General features: G+C 42.2%; 1 protein-coding gene across 3 annotated transcripts in view; it reads left to right on the top strand.

Moving 5' to 3' along the window:
• Positions 1 to 20,439, top strand: part of MACF1 (microtubule actin crosslinking factor 1) — a 329,628-nt gene that overhangs the window by 116,087 nt on the left and 193,102 nt on the right. For all 3 annotated transcript variants that reach the window (XM_057535030.1, XM_057535517.1, XM_057534539.1), the window contains exons 3-6: positions 5,385 to 5,474; positions 7,222 to 7,317; positions 9,363 to 9,440; positions 14,281 to 14,373. In XM_057535030.1, the coding sequence (XP_057391013.1) occupies positions 5,385 to 5,474; positions 7,222 to 7,317; positions 9,363 to 9,440; positions 14,281 to 14,373 (357 nt within the window). The remainder of the gene's footprint in view (positions 1 to 5,384; positions 5,475 to 7,221; positions 7,318 to 9,362; positions 9,441 to 14,280; positions 14,374 to 20,439) is intronic.

Here is a 20,439-nt window from a genome sequence, read left to right on the forward strand (position 1 = left end):
GGATTATTTTCACTTTTTGGCTATTGTGAACAATGAATGCTGCTATGAACATTCATACATGTACAAGTTGTTTTTTTTTTTTTTCTGGACATATGTTTTTAATTCTCTTGGATATATACCTAGGAGTGGAATTACTGAGTCGTATGGTAACTTGTGTTTAGCCTTTTGAGGAACTGTCAGACTGTTTTCCAAAGCAGCTGCATCCTTTTACATTCTCACTGGGAGTGTATGAGGGTTCCAGTTTCTCTATAGCCTCATCAACACTTATTATCTGTCTTTTTGATTATAGCCATCCTAGTGGTTGTGAAGTGGTATCTCCCTGTAGTTTGATTTACGTTTTCCTTATTGCTAATGATATTGAGCATCTTTTCATGAGTTTGTTAGCCATTTGTACATGTTCCTTGGAGATTTCTAAAGAACTAATTTTGATGGTGATTTTCACAGGGAGTACAAACAGGCAAGGACCTGGATAGCTGAAGTTTTCCACTCATCTTGTTTGTTAACAGAGCAGCATGATTATTTGTTGGAAAGAAACATATATATGGATGACTCCTGAGCACTCTTGGCTTCACTTGGCTGCCTCTAATGCTTTTCTGGTGCTTAGTCCACCAGACTTTTTCTTAGGAGATTTGTGGAAAACTTCAGAGGCAACGTAGCATGTACAAAAACGGTGAAGACTTTAGAAGGGGGCAGACCTGGATTTGATTGGCCTGGTCATTAAGCTGTATGATCTTGGTATGTTAATTGAGCCCTCCGAATCCCCCCTCTGCATCTGAAAATTTTTTGATGTAAAAGCACTAGTAAGTGTTAGCTAGTTCTTTTTTTTTTAAATTATCATAGTTCCTTATTTTTTTATTATTTATTTTAATTTTTATTTTATTTTTGGCTCTGTTGGATCTTTGTTGCTGCACGTGGGCTTTCTCTAGTTGTGGCGAGTGGGGGCTGCTCTTCGTTGCGGTGCGCGGGCTTCTCATTGCGGTGGCTTCTCTTGTTGCGGAGCATGGGCTCTAGGCGTGCGGGCTTCAGTAGTTGTGGCTCGCGGGCTCTAGAGCGCAGGCGCAGTAGTTGTGCACGGGCTTAGTTGCTCCACGGCATGTGGGGTCTTCCTGGACCAGGGCTCGAACCCATGTCCCCTGCATTGGCAGGCGGATTCTTAACCACTGCGCCACCAGGGAAGCCCCTAGTTCTTTATCCTTCTCTAGGCAGAGCTGTGTCCAATATGCTTCAGAAACAGACTACTGTTCTCTGTTGAAAATTATCCGAGAAAAAAAAAATCTCACTACACTCCCTTTCCCCATTACTTTTGTCTATATCTCTCTACTGGTTTTCATAGTTACTTAGTTATTATAATCACACAAAGACTGAGAAACAGTAAACTAGGTCTCATCTAAATTTCTTGTAAGATGGTTGAATTTTGCTATTCACAGGTGTAAAACATAACCGGAATTTTCAGAAGGAGATATTGGGGCCTTGATATAAAACTAACTTTACATTTCAAGTACTTCCTTTTTCTTTTCAGCACTCCATGGTGTTTGGTATCCTATTGATAACACGATCTCACCTGGTCCGCAACCCTATGTAATTTATTTAAATAATTACTTGATGACCACTCCCGATTTTTATACCCTATGTTCAGGTCTTACCTGTCAAAAATAAATCCCTCATTATTGTTTCTTCTCTTCTTTTTTTTTTTATAAATTTATTTTGTTTTATTTATTTATTTTTGGCTTCGTTGGGTCTTTGTTGCTGCACGTGGGCTTCCTCTAGTTGCGGCGAGCGGGGGCTACTCTTCGTTGCGGTGCACGGGCTTCTCATTGCGGTGGCTTCTCTTGTTGCGGAGCACGGGCTCTAGGCGCGCGGGCTTCAGTAGTTGTTGCACGTGGGCTCAGTAGTTGTGGCTCGTGGGCTCCAGAGCACAGGCTCAGTAGTTGTTGCGCACGGGCTTAGTTGCTCCACGGCATGTGGGATCTTCCCGGACCAGGGCTCGAACCCGTGCCCCCTGCATTGGCAGGCGGATTCTTAACCACTGCACCACCAGGGAAGTCCCTGTTTCTTCTCTTCTTAATCCTAATATCAAGTATTTAATAATTTCTGACTTTTTCAAACCTACTATTCATTTAAAATCTGATTTCCATTCCACCACTCTCTAGAAAATTATTCTCACAAAAAGCACTCTTATTTGTAGGAAAATTCAGAAAGCCTTTCTTAGTCTTCATCCTCCTTGTCTTGTAGCATTTGATACTGGTGATCATCTCTTCCTTGATTATACTTTCTTGGTTTGTTGCCTACCTCTTTCACTGCCTTTTCCCCTACCTGCCCCCCTCCTTTGTTGATTGCTTTCCCATCTCCTGCCTTCTAATTTTGGCTATTCCCTCAGGCTCAGTCCTTAGCACTCTGCTCTTCTTTTTTGCCCTAACCCAGAAAGCCCAACATTTCCCATGTCTTTAGCTAGCACCTCTATGCATATGACTTCTAAACTTAAGTTCTCAGCTGCCCCAGGTTAAATTCTGGTATTTTCAGCTGCTTCAAGAACATTTCCATTTGTAGCTCCTTTGCTGTTGTTTTAAATTCAACATACTTCAAATTGAACTTGTCAAATCAAACTTCCTTTCCAACTCTTATGACCTGCTAATTTCTTGAGTGGTGCACTGTGGTTGAACCCTTGGACCCACGTGAGGGAGGGGTCTTGAAATCTTAGAGCCACTGGTGTGTTGGATTCAACTGTCATGGGCTCATGAGAGCCCAATATTAAACTTTCAGGAATTTTGTGAGCTATTTGCTAAGCACAGCCATTATTAAAAATTAAATTATGTAAACTTACAATTAAATAAATTATATTTTAAATAAAGGTAATAAATATTCAAAGCTCATCACTTCAGTTACTTGACTATGTTATTACCATCTGTGCTCTTGAGGTCAGTTATGTGTGTTGTATCTCTCTGATAGAAATTCTATATATTGGTGTGCTACTGTACATTTCTTCCCAACATTGCTTTTAGTGATATTATATTAATAGCTTGAAATTGGTCATTTCAAGAGAGTATTTACACCATGGAAATCAACAAGTGATACAAGTCTGAGGTAAATGTATTGTTTCATTCATTGTCTAAACTTAAGAAAGTGAGGGAGAAAATGTTAATATTGCAGATTAAACTAAAATGTGTGTCATATTGTCAGTAGCACAAAAAAATTGAAGAAATATTCTTTAAATATTTGAAACCTATATTTAATTTTTAAATATTTGAAACCTATTATTCAATTTATCATGAACCATTTTCTCCAGTTGGGTTATCTACCTGTCAACTTCTTATTCCTTCACACACGTACAAACATGCATGTCTTGAATGTTTCCACCCCTATACCTAGCCTTATGTGGTTTTCCCCTCCTCTTTCTTTCTATCAAACATTTTCTAATCCTTCAAGTCCTTTCTTTTCTAGGAAGTTTACTGAGATGTTTCCAGTCTTTATCTTTTCTGATTTGCAATCTGTTTTGAATGCTAGAATATTATAGTTGGAAAGGACTTATAGTTCAGTCTTCCGCGTGAATGTAGAAATTCCAATATCCTAGTCTCTGCTTGAAAAACTCCAGTGACCAGAAATCCACTATTCTGAGAGTAACGCTTTCTCTTATTGTCTAGAAAATTATTTGTGTTGGAAAGAATCTTCTTCCTTGTAATTTCCAATTGTCTTCTGATTCTGTGTTTGAGCATATCACTCAGTGAAGTTGTCACTAGACTTGGAATGAATCAGTCACTTTAGGCACTTCCTACATCTATGTGACCATAACTTCTCAGAGCCTTAGCTTCCTCAGAATGGGAGTAATAAATAAACTTCACAGGGCAGTTGTTTGGATTAAGTAAATAAAATGAGATTATGTCTGGTTACAAAGCATTGTAGTAATGGCAAAGACTAATATCAGAAAGACCAAACTGAGGCCAGTTTTTCCACTTGTGACCTTAGGCAAGTTACTTAACCTCTTTGTGCCTCATTTCCTCATGTGTAAAACAGGAATAATAATACCTACCTTATGGATATGAGGGATAGATGAGATAACATCTAAAGCATTAGCACAATGTTTGACATTACCCACACATTTTCCTAAAGTGATATTTATTTGTTTTTGCATAGTTTCAGTTATAAAATTAGAATTGTTTTTTCCCAAACGGAAAGTAATTCTCAAGTTCACTATTAGAAGTATTTGGTAAGGGGCTTCCCTGGTGGTGCAGTGGTTAAGAATCCGCCTGCCAATGCAGAGGACACGGGTTCAAGCCCTGGTCCAGGAAGATCCCACATGCCGCGGAGCAACTAAGCCCATGTGCCACAACTACTGAGCCTGCACTCTGGAGCCCGCGGTCCACAACTACTGAAGCCCGCGTGCCACAACTGCTGAATCCCACGTGCCACAACTACTGAAGCCCGCGTGCTTAGAGCCCGTGCTCTGCAACAAGAGAAGCCACCGCAGTGAGAAAACCGCACACTGCAACGAAGAGTAGCCCCCACTCACTGCAACTAGAGAAAGCCCGCGCGGAGCAACGAAGACCCAACTCAGCCAAAAATAAATTAAAAAAAAAAAAAGTATTTGGTAAGAAAAGGGTTAAATTAAGGTACACCGTATGGAATACTGGGTATCTAGCATTTTAGTTTCCTTCGTAGCACTCTGGAAGGCTTTTCTGACTCTGACTGGTCTCATCTGTCCATCATTGGCCGTCATATCACATTTTGGTCCATAATAATTCCTGAGATGTTTCAGGATGATTAAGACTCCCCATCCCTAATCCAAACTTGCTGGAGTATTTTTCATGGTTGGCTAGAGTGTGTAATGGATCTGGCCTCAATTTATTAATTATAAATTTACTTATTTATTTTATATTTATTTTTGGCCGCATTGTGTCTTTGTTGCTGCGCGTGGGCTTTCTCTAAGTGTGGTGAGTGGGGGCTACTGTTCATTGCCGTGCATGGGCTTCTCATTGCAGTGGCTTCTCTTGTTGCGGAGCATGGGCTCTAGGCACGTGGGCTTCAGTAGTTGTGGCTTGTGGGCTCTAGAGCGCAGGCTCAGTAGTTGTGGCGCACGGGCTTAGTTGCTCCGTGGCATGTGGGATCTTCCTGGACCAGACCTCGAACCCGTGTCTCCTGCATTGGCAGGCGGATTCTTAACCACTGTGCCACCAGGGAAGTCCCTGGCCTCAATTTGAAAAAACACACATACACTTCTGTTGTGTTACCATTTCATATGTATTGTACTCCAACCTGAAAATTCCTGAATTTTTTGTTGTTTCCAGTTTCAAATTCTTTAATTGTGTTTACCTAGGACCAGAGATTCTTGTGTAGATAATAAAATAATTCAAGATAGAATAAAAATCAGTCTGTTTCACTCTCATGCACAGGTCCGGAAGCACATCAATGATCTTTATGAAGATCTGCGGGATGGCCATAACCTGATCTCTCTGCTGGAGGTCCTCTCAGGCATCAAACTGGTGAGCTTTCTCTTCTCCTAATGAGTTAACCTCACAGGAGTGGCCCTATTAATGACATATGGGTCCACCTTGTTGCGTGCTAGGGCAGTGGCTGTCACTGTGTGCTCTGTTACATGGGAGGAAAAAGTAGAAGAGGTAATTGGCGGACTTTATTTCTAACTCAGACTTAACACTTTATAAATGATGTAATTTCATCTTAATTTAACCTGATGTATCATATATTCTCATTTCTTGATGGAATCAGGTATCAGTTCTATTCCTTTCATATTTGCATGTTTTCTCCTTACTTGTTCTTTATCTATTTATAGATGCTAGTGTTTCAGGAATAGCAGATTTACGTTTAAAAATTTTTGAATAAGGTGTATTTTTCTTGCTACAGCTTTATTTCTAGTCTATATAGACTCCTCCTATTTTCGCTTCTACTATGAATTGTTCTATTTCTATATTCAACAAAGACCTGAAATTTACATTTAAAAGCCCAGGTGTTTAGGGTCATTTTTTTCCCAAATCACCTCACTTTCTCCCTTCTGGGATTCACTGTCTTTCGCAGGGTTGGAGAAGTGCTGAAGTTGGATGTCTGAGCATAGCCCCAGACGGAGTACATCTGGGCTCCTTGGATAATTAAACATGCCTGCTTCCTCCCCAGATGTATTAAATGTGGCTTGTGGAAACACTTACCTATCTGAGGGCAAAGGCTGTCTGAACCTCTTGGCTCATGAGTTCTTATCTTCACTTTGTTTGAGGGAACAGCGTAACCTTGCTGTGGGCTCATTGTTTCCTATATGGGAGCCTAATGGAAGCCTGTGATCCTGTGCAGCTCCTGCTCTATCTCGAGTGTTGTAGACAACATACTTTTCATTTAGAAAATGCCAGGAAACACCTGTGAGGGAGGAGTGCTCTGGAGAGGCACACAGCTCGAGGAGCTGGTGGAGCCGGCGTGCTCACCGCCTTTGGTGAATTCTTAGTCATTGTCTGTTGTGTTTCAAGGGCAGGATTTGGCACATTAGATTTCACTCCCTAAGTAATAGCTTCTTCCACGGTTGGAGATTGCCTTCCCCTGGGGCCTTTGTTTTGGTTTCACTTTTGTTTTGGTCTTACGATAGAATTAATTTTATAATGTTTAATGGCCTAAAATTGACAGATGCTTTTATTAACATAGCCAGTAGATATGAATTCTAGTTCTTCTCTGGCCCTCATTTATAAATCTCCTAAGTAATCAGAATTTTACTTTCACTGTGCTGGACTTAACAGTGCTCACGAAGTTATATTTTGGGCAATTTGGCTGGTATATTTGATGAACTTGTAGTGATTTTATATTGAAAAGTGATCCTTTTCAGTGATGTTGCTTAAAAAAACAGGTTAAAACCACTCCAATCTAATTTCTTTTCCTAACCTTTGAAAACCTACAGGTGTTTATGGAGATAGTCGTAAAATATCATCTTTTCACCAAAAACCACCCAAATATGTCTTTCATGGTTATTCTCATCATCCTCTCTGCTTTACTTGATTCACAGAAGTAGGGAGGGTGGGTGGCCGTGGAGAATTAAAGCTGTGTTTCAACATAAGAAGTGTTCAATATAACCATCTGCTCTGGTCTTAATTTGGTTTTTGCATCTTTCTGGAGGTGGGAGGGTATTTTCTTATTTATTTTCACCTTTTTTTTTTTCCTGCATTCATTTCCTTGTCATTTATGTGTTGTGAATTTCCTGTTACTCTGTCGTGTCTTTGTCTTGGTTGGTGGCCAAAGGAGCCAGCAGGGCTGAAGACCCTCCGTCTGGTGAGCATGCCCTCCTGGCACCATACAAACAGCGAGGAGCAGGAGGAGGAAGATGATGATGATGTAGTAGGTCCTCCTGGGGACGCCAGCATCCCAGCCGGCACTGCAGGGCCATCAGAGAGTTTGGGGTTCTCTAGGTCTCCAAGTAGCTCAGTTACCAGTTGCCTTCTTCCCTGTCCACCTGGGAATTTGGGTCCCATAGAAAGTGGTTAAGACTAATTGTGCGTCTTGCCACTGTTAGATGATCCTGGAGTGGGAATTGTTTCGCTTATCTGAGAGTAGCTGGCACAGAAAGAATAATGGTGTTTGGTGGCATCAAGTCCCTTTGTGACCTGGAGACCCATGGCTTTCTGGTGGCCTTGCTATGTTGTCTGAGTCTAGATTGCAGAATCGTGGGAAGCTTAGTTGACAGCATGACAGTTATTGCTTATGACTCCACACTCCAGACTAACAGGGACTCTCCATCTCTCTGGCCTCCAGGTTCTCACCACACACCATGTCATTTGTTTTCAGAAGAGCCTGTTGTTTGCAAACCACTCACTGCATGGAGATACTCTGCTTGGTCAATAACATCTCTAGTTGCTGTAGAGGACAGATATTTAACTTGCATGTTCTTAAGGGTATTTTTGGTGGGGAGTACTTAGGAGTAAAGATTAGAGTGTGTAAGAGGGCCATTTTCTGCTTGCAGGCTCTAAGTTATAGCCTATGATCTTTCTCCAGAAATAGGGATTAGGCAGTATCCCCATTCCCTGTCCTCTTAAAGTCATCTTTTCACCTCATTGATCTCCCTTCCCAGTGCCTTAGAGTCTTCAGTTTCACAGGCTCTGTCATCTTCTAAGCTATAGTCACAATTAGTTTAGCTGAAATGACTGAGAAGAGGTTCTCACTAAGAAGATTTTTCCTAAAACTTTGACTTATGAAGTTATCCTGTTTCACAGAGAGGCCTCATCCTCTCTGTCGATTACTCTGGTTTGGGAGTTTTGCTTAGAAGGGTTAGGGGACCCCCACAGAGATGCTTCCACCCCATCTTTCCACGTGGTGGGTTACTTTTTGCCCATTTCAACCTGGGGCAGTGTTTCTTGTGTGCAGGTGCCCACAACAGAGCTACCTTGTATTTTATTGGCCTTTAATTAGTACCAATTTGACATTTACAAATGAACTGGGTATGATCTAGTGAGAGTAATGTTATAGTCCCAATTGTAGTAAAATAAAAACAACATTGGAAAGTGAGCAGGAGAAAATGTTCCAGAGGTAGGTAGCCGTCCCTGCCTGTACCCACTGGGGAAACAGACTTCCTGCACTTCTGGATGGATAGGAGTTGAGCAGTGGACGAGGCGGTGGGGACGGGCACCAGGGGCACTGGGTGAAGGTGGGCCTCTCCCCTGTGGCTTGTATGACATCCAGAACTGAGTGACTGGCAGGAAATACCTTTCTTTGGAGGACCATGGTGAACAGCCCTACATCTTCAAGGTCTTGTTTGCTCTGGGTGTTTCATACTGGGGTAAAGGGTGGCTTTGCTGCACCAGCACCCATCTTCCTAGAAAATAGGTTTCTTCCTGATTTCTGCCTTCCATTTTAGGTTTTTTCACTTGCTTGTTGAGCATGTGTAACTCCTCATTCACTAGTATAAAATTGGCTACCTCTAGTTTCTTTTGCCAGGTTTGTAATACAGTTGGCTCTGTCCATTACTGTGCAGTATGCAATTAGGACTTTCTACCCTTCCTTACAATAGCATTTAACTGCGATTCTGGGAGCCATAGAGGCAAGTCTTTGTTCCCATTAACGTCACATCCAGAATCAAGTTCTGCCACGTACGACAGCAGAAGAACCCTTAGAGGAGCTGCGGCACTACCTAAGCGTTTGCATTCACACGGGCTGTGTGTTCACGGGGATCCTAGTGGTAAACAAGGCATTCTGGAGCCTCAGCAAGCATGGTGAAAACACACACAGGTCCTGCCCTGGGGGGTGCTTTATGTGATGCTCCCACGCCTGGCTTCAATCATGAGGAATTCTTTGTGGTCTTTCAGTCCTTGAAATGAAAGAGGAAAGAGGTCTGCATGGGTAAATTGGTGCAGCTGAAATTAACATCCCTTTTGTTTGTTTGTTTGCAGCCCCGGGAGAAGGGCAGGATGCGTTTTCACAGGCTGCAGAATGTGCAGATTGCCCTGGACTTCCTAAAGCAGCGACAGGTAAGAGTATCCCGTGTGTTCCCCATTCTGCCAGGGAATGTTGGCATCGGGTCCCTAGATGTTCTCAGTGCCCCTGGTAAAGTCCTCAGTAAATCTGACCGATGCCGTTCTGAGCCTTGCTTGCTAGTGAGCAGCTGTATTGTGTTTGGACAGATCCTTTGGTGTTCCTTACATAGAGTTTGTGGCCTGTCTGAGGGGGAGAGTCTTAGAGAAGAGCACGATATGAAAGGTTGACTCACCTCGGGTGGAGGTCAAAGGGAAGATGAAAAATAAACCAGCACAGAAGATGGGAAAAGGTACATCGTCTAGGAAGAGGGAAAACCAGCGTGCTCCATCATCATGAGAACTGGGTGAGGGGATGGTCAGGGTGGCTGAACGGCACGTGGAGCTGAGGGGAAGGTCTCAGCTGTGCAGCACTGGTGACTTAAGAGAACAGTCTCAATAGAGCAGAAGAGTATTTAGGACATAGTAAAGAAGCTTTTCCCTCCCTAGATAAAGAAGGAAGATGGCAACATATTTTTAGACATAGTGGGAGAAGGCAGTGAAGAGAGGAAAACAGAATGAGAGTGAGGAGGAGTACGAGTCAGAGCATGTTAGCCCCGGAAGGTGCCTTGGAGATCCTCTAGTCCAGCCTTTTTGTTTCATACGAAAGGAAACTGAGAAATGACCCGCCCCAGATCACACAAGGTAGAGCAAAGCTGGAACTTCCACCCAGGTCTCCTGACATTTGTTTAACGCTCCTTCCGTGGTGCTTTCTACACACGTTTCTTCCTCCCATTGCTTCCTAATTGATGCAGCCAAGCCCAGGGATTGAGGGATGAGATACAGAGTACAGCTGACGTGGTTTCTTTGAAAAAGAAAGGAAAAAATGCCTCTTCTGAGATACAGGGAGGAGGAAGGAAGGAGGGATAAAGACACAGAGAAAGTTTGTGGAGAGGAGGAAGGTGGATGGATGAGGGAGTCAGAGATCATCTGCTTAGAGAGCTGTTTGGAAAGATTTGGTATAGCTGCAGTCGCCAGGCAACAGCACCGGTCACGATGACATTCGATGGTACATATATTTTTGGAGTTAGTTCATTTTTGTCACTCTTATCAGTAATTCTCATTAACTTGGGAAATTCTTCTTCTGTGTACTCCTATAGCAGTTTGCTTCTAATATAATACTTACTACTTTATTGTTATTTCTCTGTTTGCTCTAATGCATTGTAGGCCCGTGAGGACAGGGAACGTGATCTTACTTAACATTTTTATCTTCATCACCTGTCATCATGAATGGTCCATAATCAGCACTTAATAATATTTGTTGAATATATTGATAAATGAAAAGAAGTAGGAGAAGTGGAGGCTGACGTGTTTAGGGGACCAGAGAGAGCAGCGTTGGAATGTCTGTATGTAGAGTTACAGGAAACCAGAGAGGGCCTTAATGGGCAAAAGGTGAATTGAGGAGAACTGATTAGCTAGAAATGTAAATAAGGATGGAGAGGAGATTGGTTACTCGGCTACAGTAAAAATGTGAGAGGTTAACAGTGGACACAGAGAAGGGCAGAGAGAACTCTAGAGCAGTTCTTGCTTATGGTGAGGTTGTAGCTGTGCAGGTGTCCAAAGCAGAGTGAAAATGAAAGTCATCAGAAGTGGGAAGGCAGACGAGTTGTACAGATGGATGATACTTGGGTCATCGAGATGAGTGTGACAGTTACCAAGAAAGGTGGTAGAAGATGAGGTAGGAAAGGTAGGAGTTAGGTGTGAAGTCTCCAAGGAACAGATTGGCAGAGGTTGGAAGGTGGCTTGGTCAAGGAAGGTAGACTTCAGAAAACAAGGGGAAAGCTGACAGAGGTGGGACTGAGGAACGTGGACTTGGCTGATACTGCCAGCCTGCCAGCTGTGGGCTGCTTGTGATTAGAAAACCTGCACTCAGACCAGAAGCAGGTTGTCCCACTCCCAATATACAGAAGAGGAAACTGAGCTACAGAAAAGGGAAAGAATTTGCCCAGGTGTCTTGGTCATTCAGGTTGCTGTAACACAATATCACAGCCCTGGTGGCTTATAAACAACAGAAATTTATTTCTCACAGTTCTGAACGCTGGGAAGTCCAAGATCGAGGCAGATTTGGTATCTGGTGAGGTCCTGGTTCAGAGATGGCTTTTAGCTGTGACCTCACATGATGGAAAGGTCGAGGGAGCTTTCTGGGTCTCTCTTATAAAGATACTAATTCCATTCCCTCAAGACCTAATCACCCCCAGAAGGTCCCACCTCCATATACCTTCAGATTGGGTGTTAGGATTTAACATATGAATTTTGGAGGGACACAAGCATTCAGTCTACAGCACCGGTCACAATAGTGTAAGGGAGAAGTGAGGCTTCTGTTTGAGATCACTAGGTTCTTTAGTACATGAAGATTTCAGTTCAATTGAAGAGATAAAGGGAGGGCAGCTTCAGGACGGTTTGCCACAGTTGTCAGGACCTCCGTGAGGGTACGACAGACACTCGCAGGGGTGGAGGTGGAAGTGGAAGTAGGCTGGTTTTCCTAGGACACTCTTGGTTTCAGCACTGTGAAAGGCCCACGTCCCAGGAAACCCCTCAGTTTCCAGCACACAGGGATGGTTGGTCACCCTGGTGGGGGAAGGGCCTGTGTGTCTGTGCACATCGTGTTGCTAGAATGAGATTTTAGGAGTAAAGCATATGCTATGGGAGGTGTGGGCAGGTGGGGATGTCTGCGACAAAGGAGGGGAAATAGGCAGGAGCAGGCAAGAGACCAGTGAGGGACAAGGGGCAGATCTCTCTCTCTCTCTCTCTCAACCTTGAAGAAATAAGAAAGAAAAAGAAAAAAGTCAGGGCTGTGATGACTTAATTAAAAAGCAACTCATAATAGCATGTGCTTGCAAGGTTGCTTTGCTGGTGGGATTGCAAAATGGTACAATCACGCTGGAAGATACTGGGTTGGCCAAAAAGTGCCTTCACTTTTAAAGTAAAAATCAGACACATTTTTCGTTTTCACCAAGAACTTTATTGAACAAATATATTCACCCTTTTGTTCCACTACTTTCTGCCATTTTTCAGGCAACTTCGTAATTCCATCTTCCCAAAACATTTTATCTTTTTGAGCAAAGAACTGTTCCAGGTGCCTTTTACAGTCTTCCAGGGAATTGAAATTTTTTCCATTAAGAGAATTTTGTAAAGACCTAAATAAATGGAAATCTGAGGGTGCAATGTCTGGTGAGTACAGTAGATGAGTCAGAACTTCCCAGCCAAGCTGTAACAGTTTTTGCCTGGTCATCAAAGAAACTTATGGTCTTGGCGTTATCCTGATGGAAGATTATGAGTTTTCTGTTGACTGATTCCGAACGCTTTTTGTCAAGTGTTGCTTTCACTTGGTCTAATTGAGAGCAGTATTTGTTGGAATTAATGGTTTGGTTTTCCAGAAGGAGCTCATGGTAGAGGACTCCCTTCCAATCCCACCATGTATACACAACATCACCTTCTTTGGATGAAGACCAGCCTTTGGTGTGGTTGGTGGTGGTTCATTTTGCTTGCCCCACGATCTCTTCTGTTCCACATTATTGTACAGTATCCACTTTTCACCTCCTGCCACAATTTGTTTTAAAAATGGAACGTTTTCATTACGTTTAAGTAGAGAATCACATGTGGAAATACGGTCAAGAAGGTTTTTTTCACTTATGTGGAACCCAAGCATCAAAGCGATGAACATAAACAGGCTGGTGCAAATGATTTTCAACGCTTGATTTGGATATTTTGAGTATGTCGGCTATCTCCCGCGTGGTATAACGTTGATTGGTCTCAATTAACGTCTCTATGTGATCGCTGTCAACTTCAACTGGTCTACCTGACTGTGGAGCATCATCCAGCGAGAAATCTCCACTTCGCAAACCACTTTTGACATGTTCGATCAGTCGCAGCACCTTCTCCATACACTGCACAAATTTGTTTGTGCGTTTCAGTTGCATTTTTACCTTTCTTGAAATAATAAGCATAATATGCCAAAATGTTGCTTTTTTTCTTCTATCTTCAACATTAAAATGGTTACACAAAAATTCACCAATTTTGATAAGTCTTTTTTTAAATGCGCATTGATGTGACAGCCGTCACAATACAATCTAACAAAATTGTTTTGAATGAAGTTAAAGACAACTAAGTGCTACTAGAGCCATCTTACGGAAAAAACCGAATGAACCTTTTGGCCAACCCAACAGTTTGGCAGTTTCTTATAAAGCTAAACATATACCATATGACCCAGCAATCCCACTCCTAGGAATTTACCCTAGAGAAATGAAAACATGTGCTCGCACAAAAAACTGTACATGAGTATCAGAGCTTTATTCATAATTGCCCCAAACTGGAAACAATGCAAATGTCCTTCAATAGATGAGTGGATAATTACAGTGTAATATATCGGTATAATGGAACACTCCTCCACAACGAAAAGGAGCAAACTGTTGTTACATGCAGCACCTTGGATGGGGATCTCATGGACATTGTGCGGAGGGAAAAAAAGCTATTATCAAAAGATTACATACTGTGTGATTCCATTTATATGACATTCTGGAAAAAGCAAAATTGGGAACAGATCAGTGGTTGCCAGGATTTAGGGGTGGGGGCAGGGTTTGACTACAAAGGGGCAGCTCGAGATCACCTTTCGGGTTGACGTACCTGTTCTGTTATCCTGATTGTGGTGGTAGTTACACAAATCTGTACATGTGTGAAAACTCAGAACTGTACACCAAAAAAACCAATTTAACTGCATATAAATAATGAAAATCTATAAAAATGAAATCAAAACAAAAATGTCACAGAGCTCTGAGACCAGCTTTTGTTTCTTTTTCAGGTGAAACTAGTGAATATTCGCAACGATGACATCACAGATGGCAACCCCAAGCTGACCCTGGGCCTGATCTGGACCATTATTTTGCACTTCCAGGTAGGGTCTATGAAGTTTGGGGTCCTGGTTGCTTGGTTTGGACATGGCCTAGGAAGAGTTAGAGGTTGCTCTGCCTTCCAAGGGCACACTGAGGCTTGCTTCTCTGTATTTGGCAGTGAATGAGGGTGAGAGTGGGAGTTGGAAAGGAAGATTAGGGTGGCCTGGAGACAAAGCTCTTGCAGTGTAAACCCAGAACTTCCTCATCATTTGCATGATGAAATGGGACTTTTCACTTGTTTGTGCTTTGGCCCTTTCATTGGCAGTCTGGTTATTAAAAGTCTGCTCAGCTGAGTCAAAACTGGCTCTTCAGGGACTCAGAATGTGAGGGGTGGGGAGAGATGTTGGATTTGATGCTCTAGAAGGATGGAGCAAAGCCTTATAATCCTGCTTTGTTGTAGACTTTTCCTCATCTCTAATGATCTTAAACAAGCATAGTTAATTGTAGCACTGTCTTAGTCAGTTCGGGCTGTTATAATGAAACACCATAAGCTGGATGGCTTAAACAACAGACATTCATTTCTCACATTTCTGGAGGCTGGAAGTCTAAGATCAGAGTGCTAGCATGGTTGGCTCCTTGGTGAGGGCCCTTTTCCTAGTTATGCCCTTGCATGACCTTTCCTTGGGGCATGCATCCAGAGAAGGAGATCTTGTGTCCCTTCATCTTTTTATAAGGGCATCAATCCCATTATGAGGGAGGGCTCCACTCCCATGACCTCATCTAAACCTAATTACCTGCCAAAGGCCCCACCTCCAAATACCATCATATCAGGGTTAGGGCTTCAATATATGAATTTCGAGGGGACACAAACATTCAGTTCATAACAAGCACCTTGGTCTCTGGGTTTGTATATGTGTTTGTAATCACAACCTTGTAGCATCCATCACACCCAAGAACAGTGGCATGTTGGTAGTGTTCACATGGTCACACAGCCTTCCTGTTGGTCCCCCCTAAGAAGGTAAATCCTTTTCAAGTCTGGATTGCTATTGGAAAATCACAGCCCTATTTTTATAAGAAGACTATCTTTAATCACGTTAGCTCAACTAAACAAAACTATTTCTCAGACAGTTCTCCTATACCCAACAGCTGTACACAAGGCTGATCGATTACAGGGAGCACTTCTTTTTTTTTTTTTAATTAATTTATTTTTGGCTGCGTTAGGTCTTTGTTGCTGCACGCGGGCTTTCTCTAGTATGGCGAGCGGGGCTACTCTTGCTACTCTTGGTTATGGTGCGTGGGCTTCTCATTGCGGTGGCTTCTCTTGTGGAGCACGGGCTCTAGGCATGGACTTCAATAGTTGTGGCGCGTGGACTTCAGTAGTTGTGGTGTGTGGGCGTGGGCTCAGTATTTGTGGCGCGGACTTTTAGTTGTTCTGTGGCATGTGGGATCTTCCCGGACCAGGGCTCGAACCCATGTCCCCTGCATTGGCAGGCAGATTCTTTACCACTGCGCCACCAGGGAAGTCCTAGGGGAGCACTTCTTGAGCAGGTGGGAAAAGGCTATACTATAAATATCTCAAGGCAGTGACTCCCAGGGCTGTGGCTGCTGTGATGTCCCAGTTGGGGATTCAGCGCCCCCTGCTGGGTGAACTCAGAACAGCAGGTGTCCCAGAATTCCTGAGAATCTGAGAAATTCTGAGAGCTCAGGGTTTCTTTCTTGGGGCTCTGGTTTGGAACCAGTGCTGGCAATCTGCAGCATAAGTAGGCTTAGGAAAGTGTGGAGGTAACGTGTGTTTTTGTGGAACCACAGGATGTCCTCAGGCATGCTTCGGATATAGGGATAACCAGGAACATGAACTTGGCAGTGTGCCTTGGCAGGGTGGGAACGAGAACTTTGCTGAGCTTTCATAGAGTTACCCTCTTGGCACCCTTATGAAAAGAGGGGTCTTTTAGAGAAACTTTGTTGGTTGTTTGTATTTCACCACAAACCTGCCTTCACTTTGAAAGACCAATGTTATTCCTCATAGGTGTGAGGTAAGAGGAAGCTGTCCACTGGGTCTTTGTTTCTCCTGACTGCAACTAAATTCAACAAAAGGGAAATTCAGGGGCCAAGGAATGAAAATTGAACTGGCTAATGAAAATTTTCCTGGGACAGAGGAGATGGTGGTTATGTTCCTTAACTGAACACTCCATCAGGAAAATGTTCTCTCTTACTCTCTCTTTAAAAATTTGTTATGAAAAATTTCAAACATATATAAAGGCAGAGAAAATAGTATAGAACCACCATGTACCCATCACCTAGCCCTACAGTTACTAACTCATGGCCAGTGTTATTTTGTCTATATCCTGATCCACTCCTCACACCCCCCAGTAGGTTTTTTTTTTTTTTTATAAAATGCTTGTTTTCCTCCACTTGATTTTAGGAAGATTTTTTTTTTTTTTTTTTTGGCTGTGTTGGGTCTTCGTTTCTGTGTGAGGGCTTTCTCTAGTTGCAGCAAGCGGGGGCCACTCTTCATCACGGTGCGCGGGCCTCTCACTGTCGCGGCCTCTCCCGTTGCGGAGCACAGGCTCCAGACGCGCAGGCTCAGTAGTTGTCGCTCACGGGCTTAGTTGCTCCGCGGCATGTGGAATCTTCCCAGACCAGGGCTCGAACCCGTGTCCCCTGCATTAGCAGGCAGATTCTCAACCACTGCGCCACCAGGGAAGCCCCCAATAGGTTATTTTGAAAGGAGTCCCAGACATCATATTTCATCTGTAAATATTTCAGTGTGTATCTCTGAAAGACTCTTCATTTAAGCAAACCACAGTGTTATAACACTGTAAAAATCAGTAATTTCTTAACATCATTGAATATCTGAGCATTGTTCAGATTTCCCCAATTATCTCATTTAAAAAAATGGCTTGTGGGCTTCCCTGGTGGTGCAGTGGTTGAGAATCTGCCTGCCAATGCAGGGGACACGGGTTCGAGCCCTGGTCTGAGAAGATCCCACATGCCGTGGAGCAACTGGGCCCGTGAGCCTGCGCGTCTGGAGCCTGTGCTCTGCAACAAGAGAGGCTGCGATAGTGAGAGGCCCGCGCACCGCGATGAAGAGTGGCCCCTGCTCGCCGCAACTACAGAAAGCCCTCGCACAGAAACGAAGACCCAACACAGCTAAAAGTAAATAAATAAACAAACTTATTAAAAAAAAAAAAAGACTTGTTTGAATCAGAATCCAAACAAAGTCCACACATGTATTAAATTTTCCCCTCCTCTTTTTCTCCCCTTTTGGTTTGTTGAATAAATCAGGTCTTTTGTCCTATGCAATTTATGTAAAGATGCTGGTGACATCTCTGAGATGTTTTCTAACAGCATCCTCCATCCCTCTTTTGTATTGCCTGTAAACTGGTGTTTTAGACCTGAGGCTGGATCATACTCAGGTTCCCTTTTTTGTGGGGGGGAGCGGGCAAGGATGGTGATGTTGAGTTGTATACTTTTTTTTTTTTTGGCTGTGTTGGGTCTTCATTGCTGTGCGGGGGCTACTCTTCGTTGCGGTGTGTGGGCTTCTTATTGCCGTGGCTTCTCTTGTTGTGGAGCATGGGCTCTAGGCGCATGGGCTTCAGTAGTTGCAGCAAGCGGGCTCAGTAGTTGTGGCACACGGGCCCTAGAGAGCGTGGGCTTCAGTAGTTGCAGCACATGGGTTCAGTAGTTGTGGCTCACGGGCTCTAGAGCTCAGGCTCAGTAGTTGTGGCGCACGAGCTTAGTTGCTCTGTGGCATGTGGAATCTTCCCGGACCAAGGATTGTACCTGTGTCCCCTGCATTGGCAGACGGATTCTTAACCTTGCACCACCAGGGAAGTCCCGAGTTGTATACTTTTAGTGCTACACATCAGAAGGCACATAGTGTCTGTTGTCTGTCTTTTCGTGATGTTAAGCTTGATTAGTTGGTTCAGATGTTATCAGCCTGATCCATCCATTGTAGATCCACTCACTGTTAGCTCGTCACCTAAAAGTTTAGCAGCTACTGTTTGTCATTGCTAGTTCCATTATTTCATTAGAAGTTGCAAAATGGTGATACTCAAAATTCTGTAATTCTTTTGTAAAGTAGAATTTTACCTTATCCATTACCCTGAGAGATAGCTTCTATAGGAAAGGCAAGATACCAAGATAAATGCTTTCATCTTTCCCTCTGTTTTACCAGTTTTCAGAATAATTAGTTGGTTCTCTAAGTTTCTCCAAAGACCAATGAAAATTTCTTTGTTGATATTTATTTTCCCTTAGTATCAGTGTGACTCATGGATTTTTAACAGACTTAAATGTGTTCTAATCAAATACAGCTGTCATTTTTCCTAATACTCAGCTCCATCTTTGGACAATGACTTTTTTCAAGTTGACTCTGAGTCCTTTGTCATGATCCCCATAGTCTTTGATAATGTCTTTTATTTCTTGCGTGAAGAGCTGTTCGAGGTATTTTTTGTATATTTCCTATTTCAGGCCTGGGATTAGCAATTTCTCCAAGGAACTGAAATTGTTGAAAGCAATCTGAGTGCTACCGGGTTCGTCACTGTCTCTAGGTGTTTTCTGTGGACAGAGCTAGCTAACACTTGTATTTTTCTCTTTTAAAAAAGCCAAGAATTTATAATGATGTTTCTAATTCAAACAGAATTACAGAGTTTTATTCAACTTCTTTGACTTTATGTTTGTATCCTTTTTTTCTTATGCTGAAAATCTTGATGCTATCTAAGTAACACATTACTTTTTCCCTTTTTCATACACACACAAGCACACGGATGCACGCATACATAAAATCATATATATTATAGCATATAAAATCGTATATATTGTACGTAATATATTTGAATCAATATGACAATGACTGTTATTATTAACAACACGATTACTGAATGACTGTTATTATAACAACACGATTACTGAAAAGTTTGTGATTTCTTTGCAGTTCTTTTTGTCCTTAGTGTTTATCTCCTAAGGACATACAAATCCATTTTGTTTTATAGTCGTTTGAAGTAACTTCTCTCTGTGTTGTTAAGCCATTAATTCAATACACAGTTAGGTTCATTTGTTTTTATATTCCTTCAGTTTTTAGGGATTGTTTTTTTCCCTTTCAATTTTATTTTATATTTTATAGACCATACACACTGTTCCAAAGGGAAATTTTAAAAAGTGAACACAAGGTGTGCTCAGTGAAGTCTAGCTTTCGTCTCTGCCCCCTCCATCCTGTTTCTTCCCTTTCCATATAGTTAGCTGATTGTTTTAAAACATCTTTTGGTTATCATTCTATTGTTTGTTTAAGAAAATACATTCTTTTTTAAAAACAACTTTATTGAGGTATAATTTATGTACCTTAAAATTGACCCATTTTCATTGTGTAATTCACTGATTTTTATGAGTTGTATAACCATCACCATAATCCAATTTTAGAACATTTTCATCATCCCACTAAGGTCCTTCTTGTCTATTTATAGTTATTCTCCATTCCCATCCCCAGCCTCAGGCAACCACTAATCTGTTTTTTGTTTCTACAGATTTGCCTATTCCAGACATTTCATTTAAATGGAATGTTACAATATGTGCTCTTTTGTGTCTAGCTTCTTCCACTTAACATAATATTCTTGAGGTTCATCTATGTTGTAGCATGTATCAGTACTTAATTCCTTTATTGCTGAGGAGTATTCTGTTGTATGGATATACCATATATTTTGTTTATTCAGCAGTTGATGGACATTTGGGTTGTTTTCATTTTTTGGCTATTATAAATAACGTTGATTTGAATATTTGTGTGGATGTATGTTTTCATTTCTCTTGGGTACATACCTGTGGGTGGAATTGCTGGGTTATAGGGTAGGTTTATATATAACTTTTAAAGAAACTGCCAAACTGTCTTCCAAAATGGCTGAACCATTTTATATTCCCACTAGCTCAATTGTGAGAGTTCCTGTTTCTCCATATCCTTGTAATTGTTTGTCTTTTAGATTATAGCCATCATAGTGGGTGTGAAATGGTATCCGCTTGTGGTTTTAGTTTGCAGGAGAATGTATTCTTTTTCTTTTTTTTTTAAAGGATTTTATTTTTTATTTTTTTGGTTGTGTTGGGTCTTCGTTGCTGCGCGCGGGTTTTCTCTAGTTGCCTCGAGC

This window comes from Balaenoptera acutorostrata, chromosome 1 (genome assembly GCF_949987535.1).
Source record: "Balaenoptera acutorostrata chromosome 1, mBalAcu1.1, whole genome shotgun sequence".
In the NCBI taxonomy this organism is placed as follows: Eukaryota; Metazoa; Chordata; class Mammalia; order Artiodactyla; family Balaenopteridae; genus Balaenoptera; species Balaenoptera acutorostrata.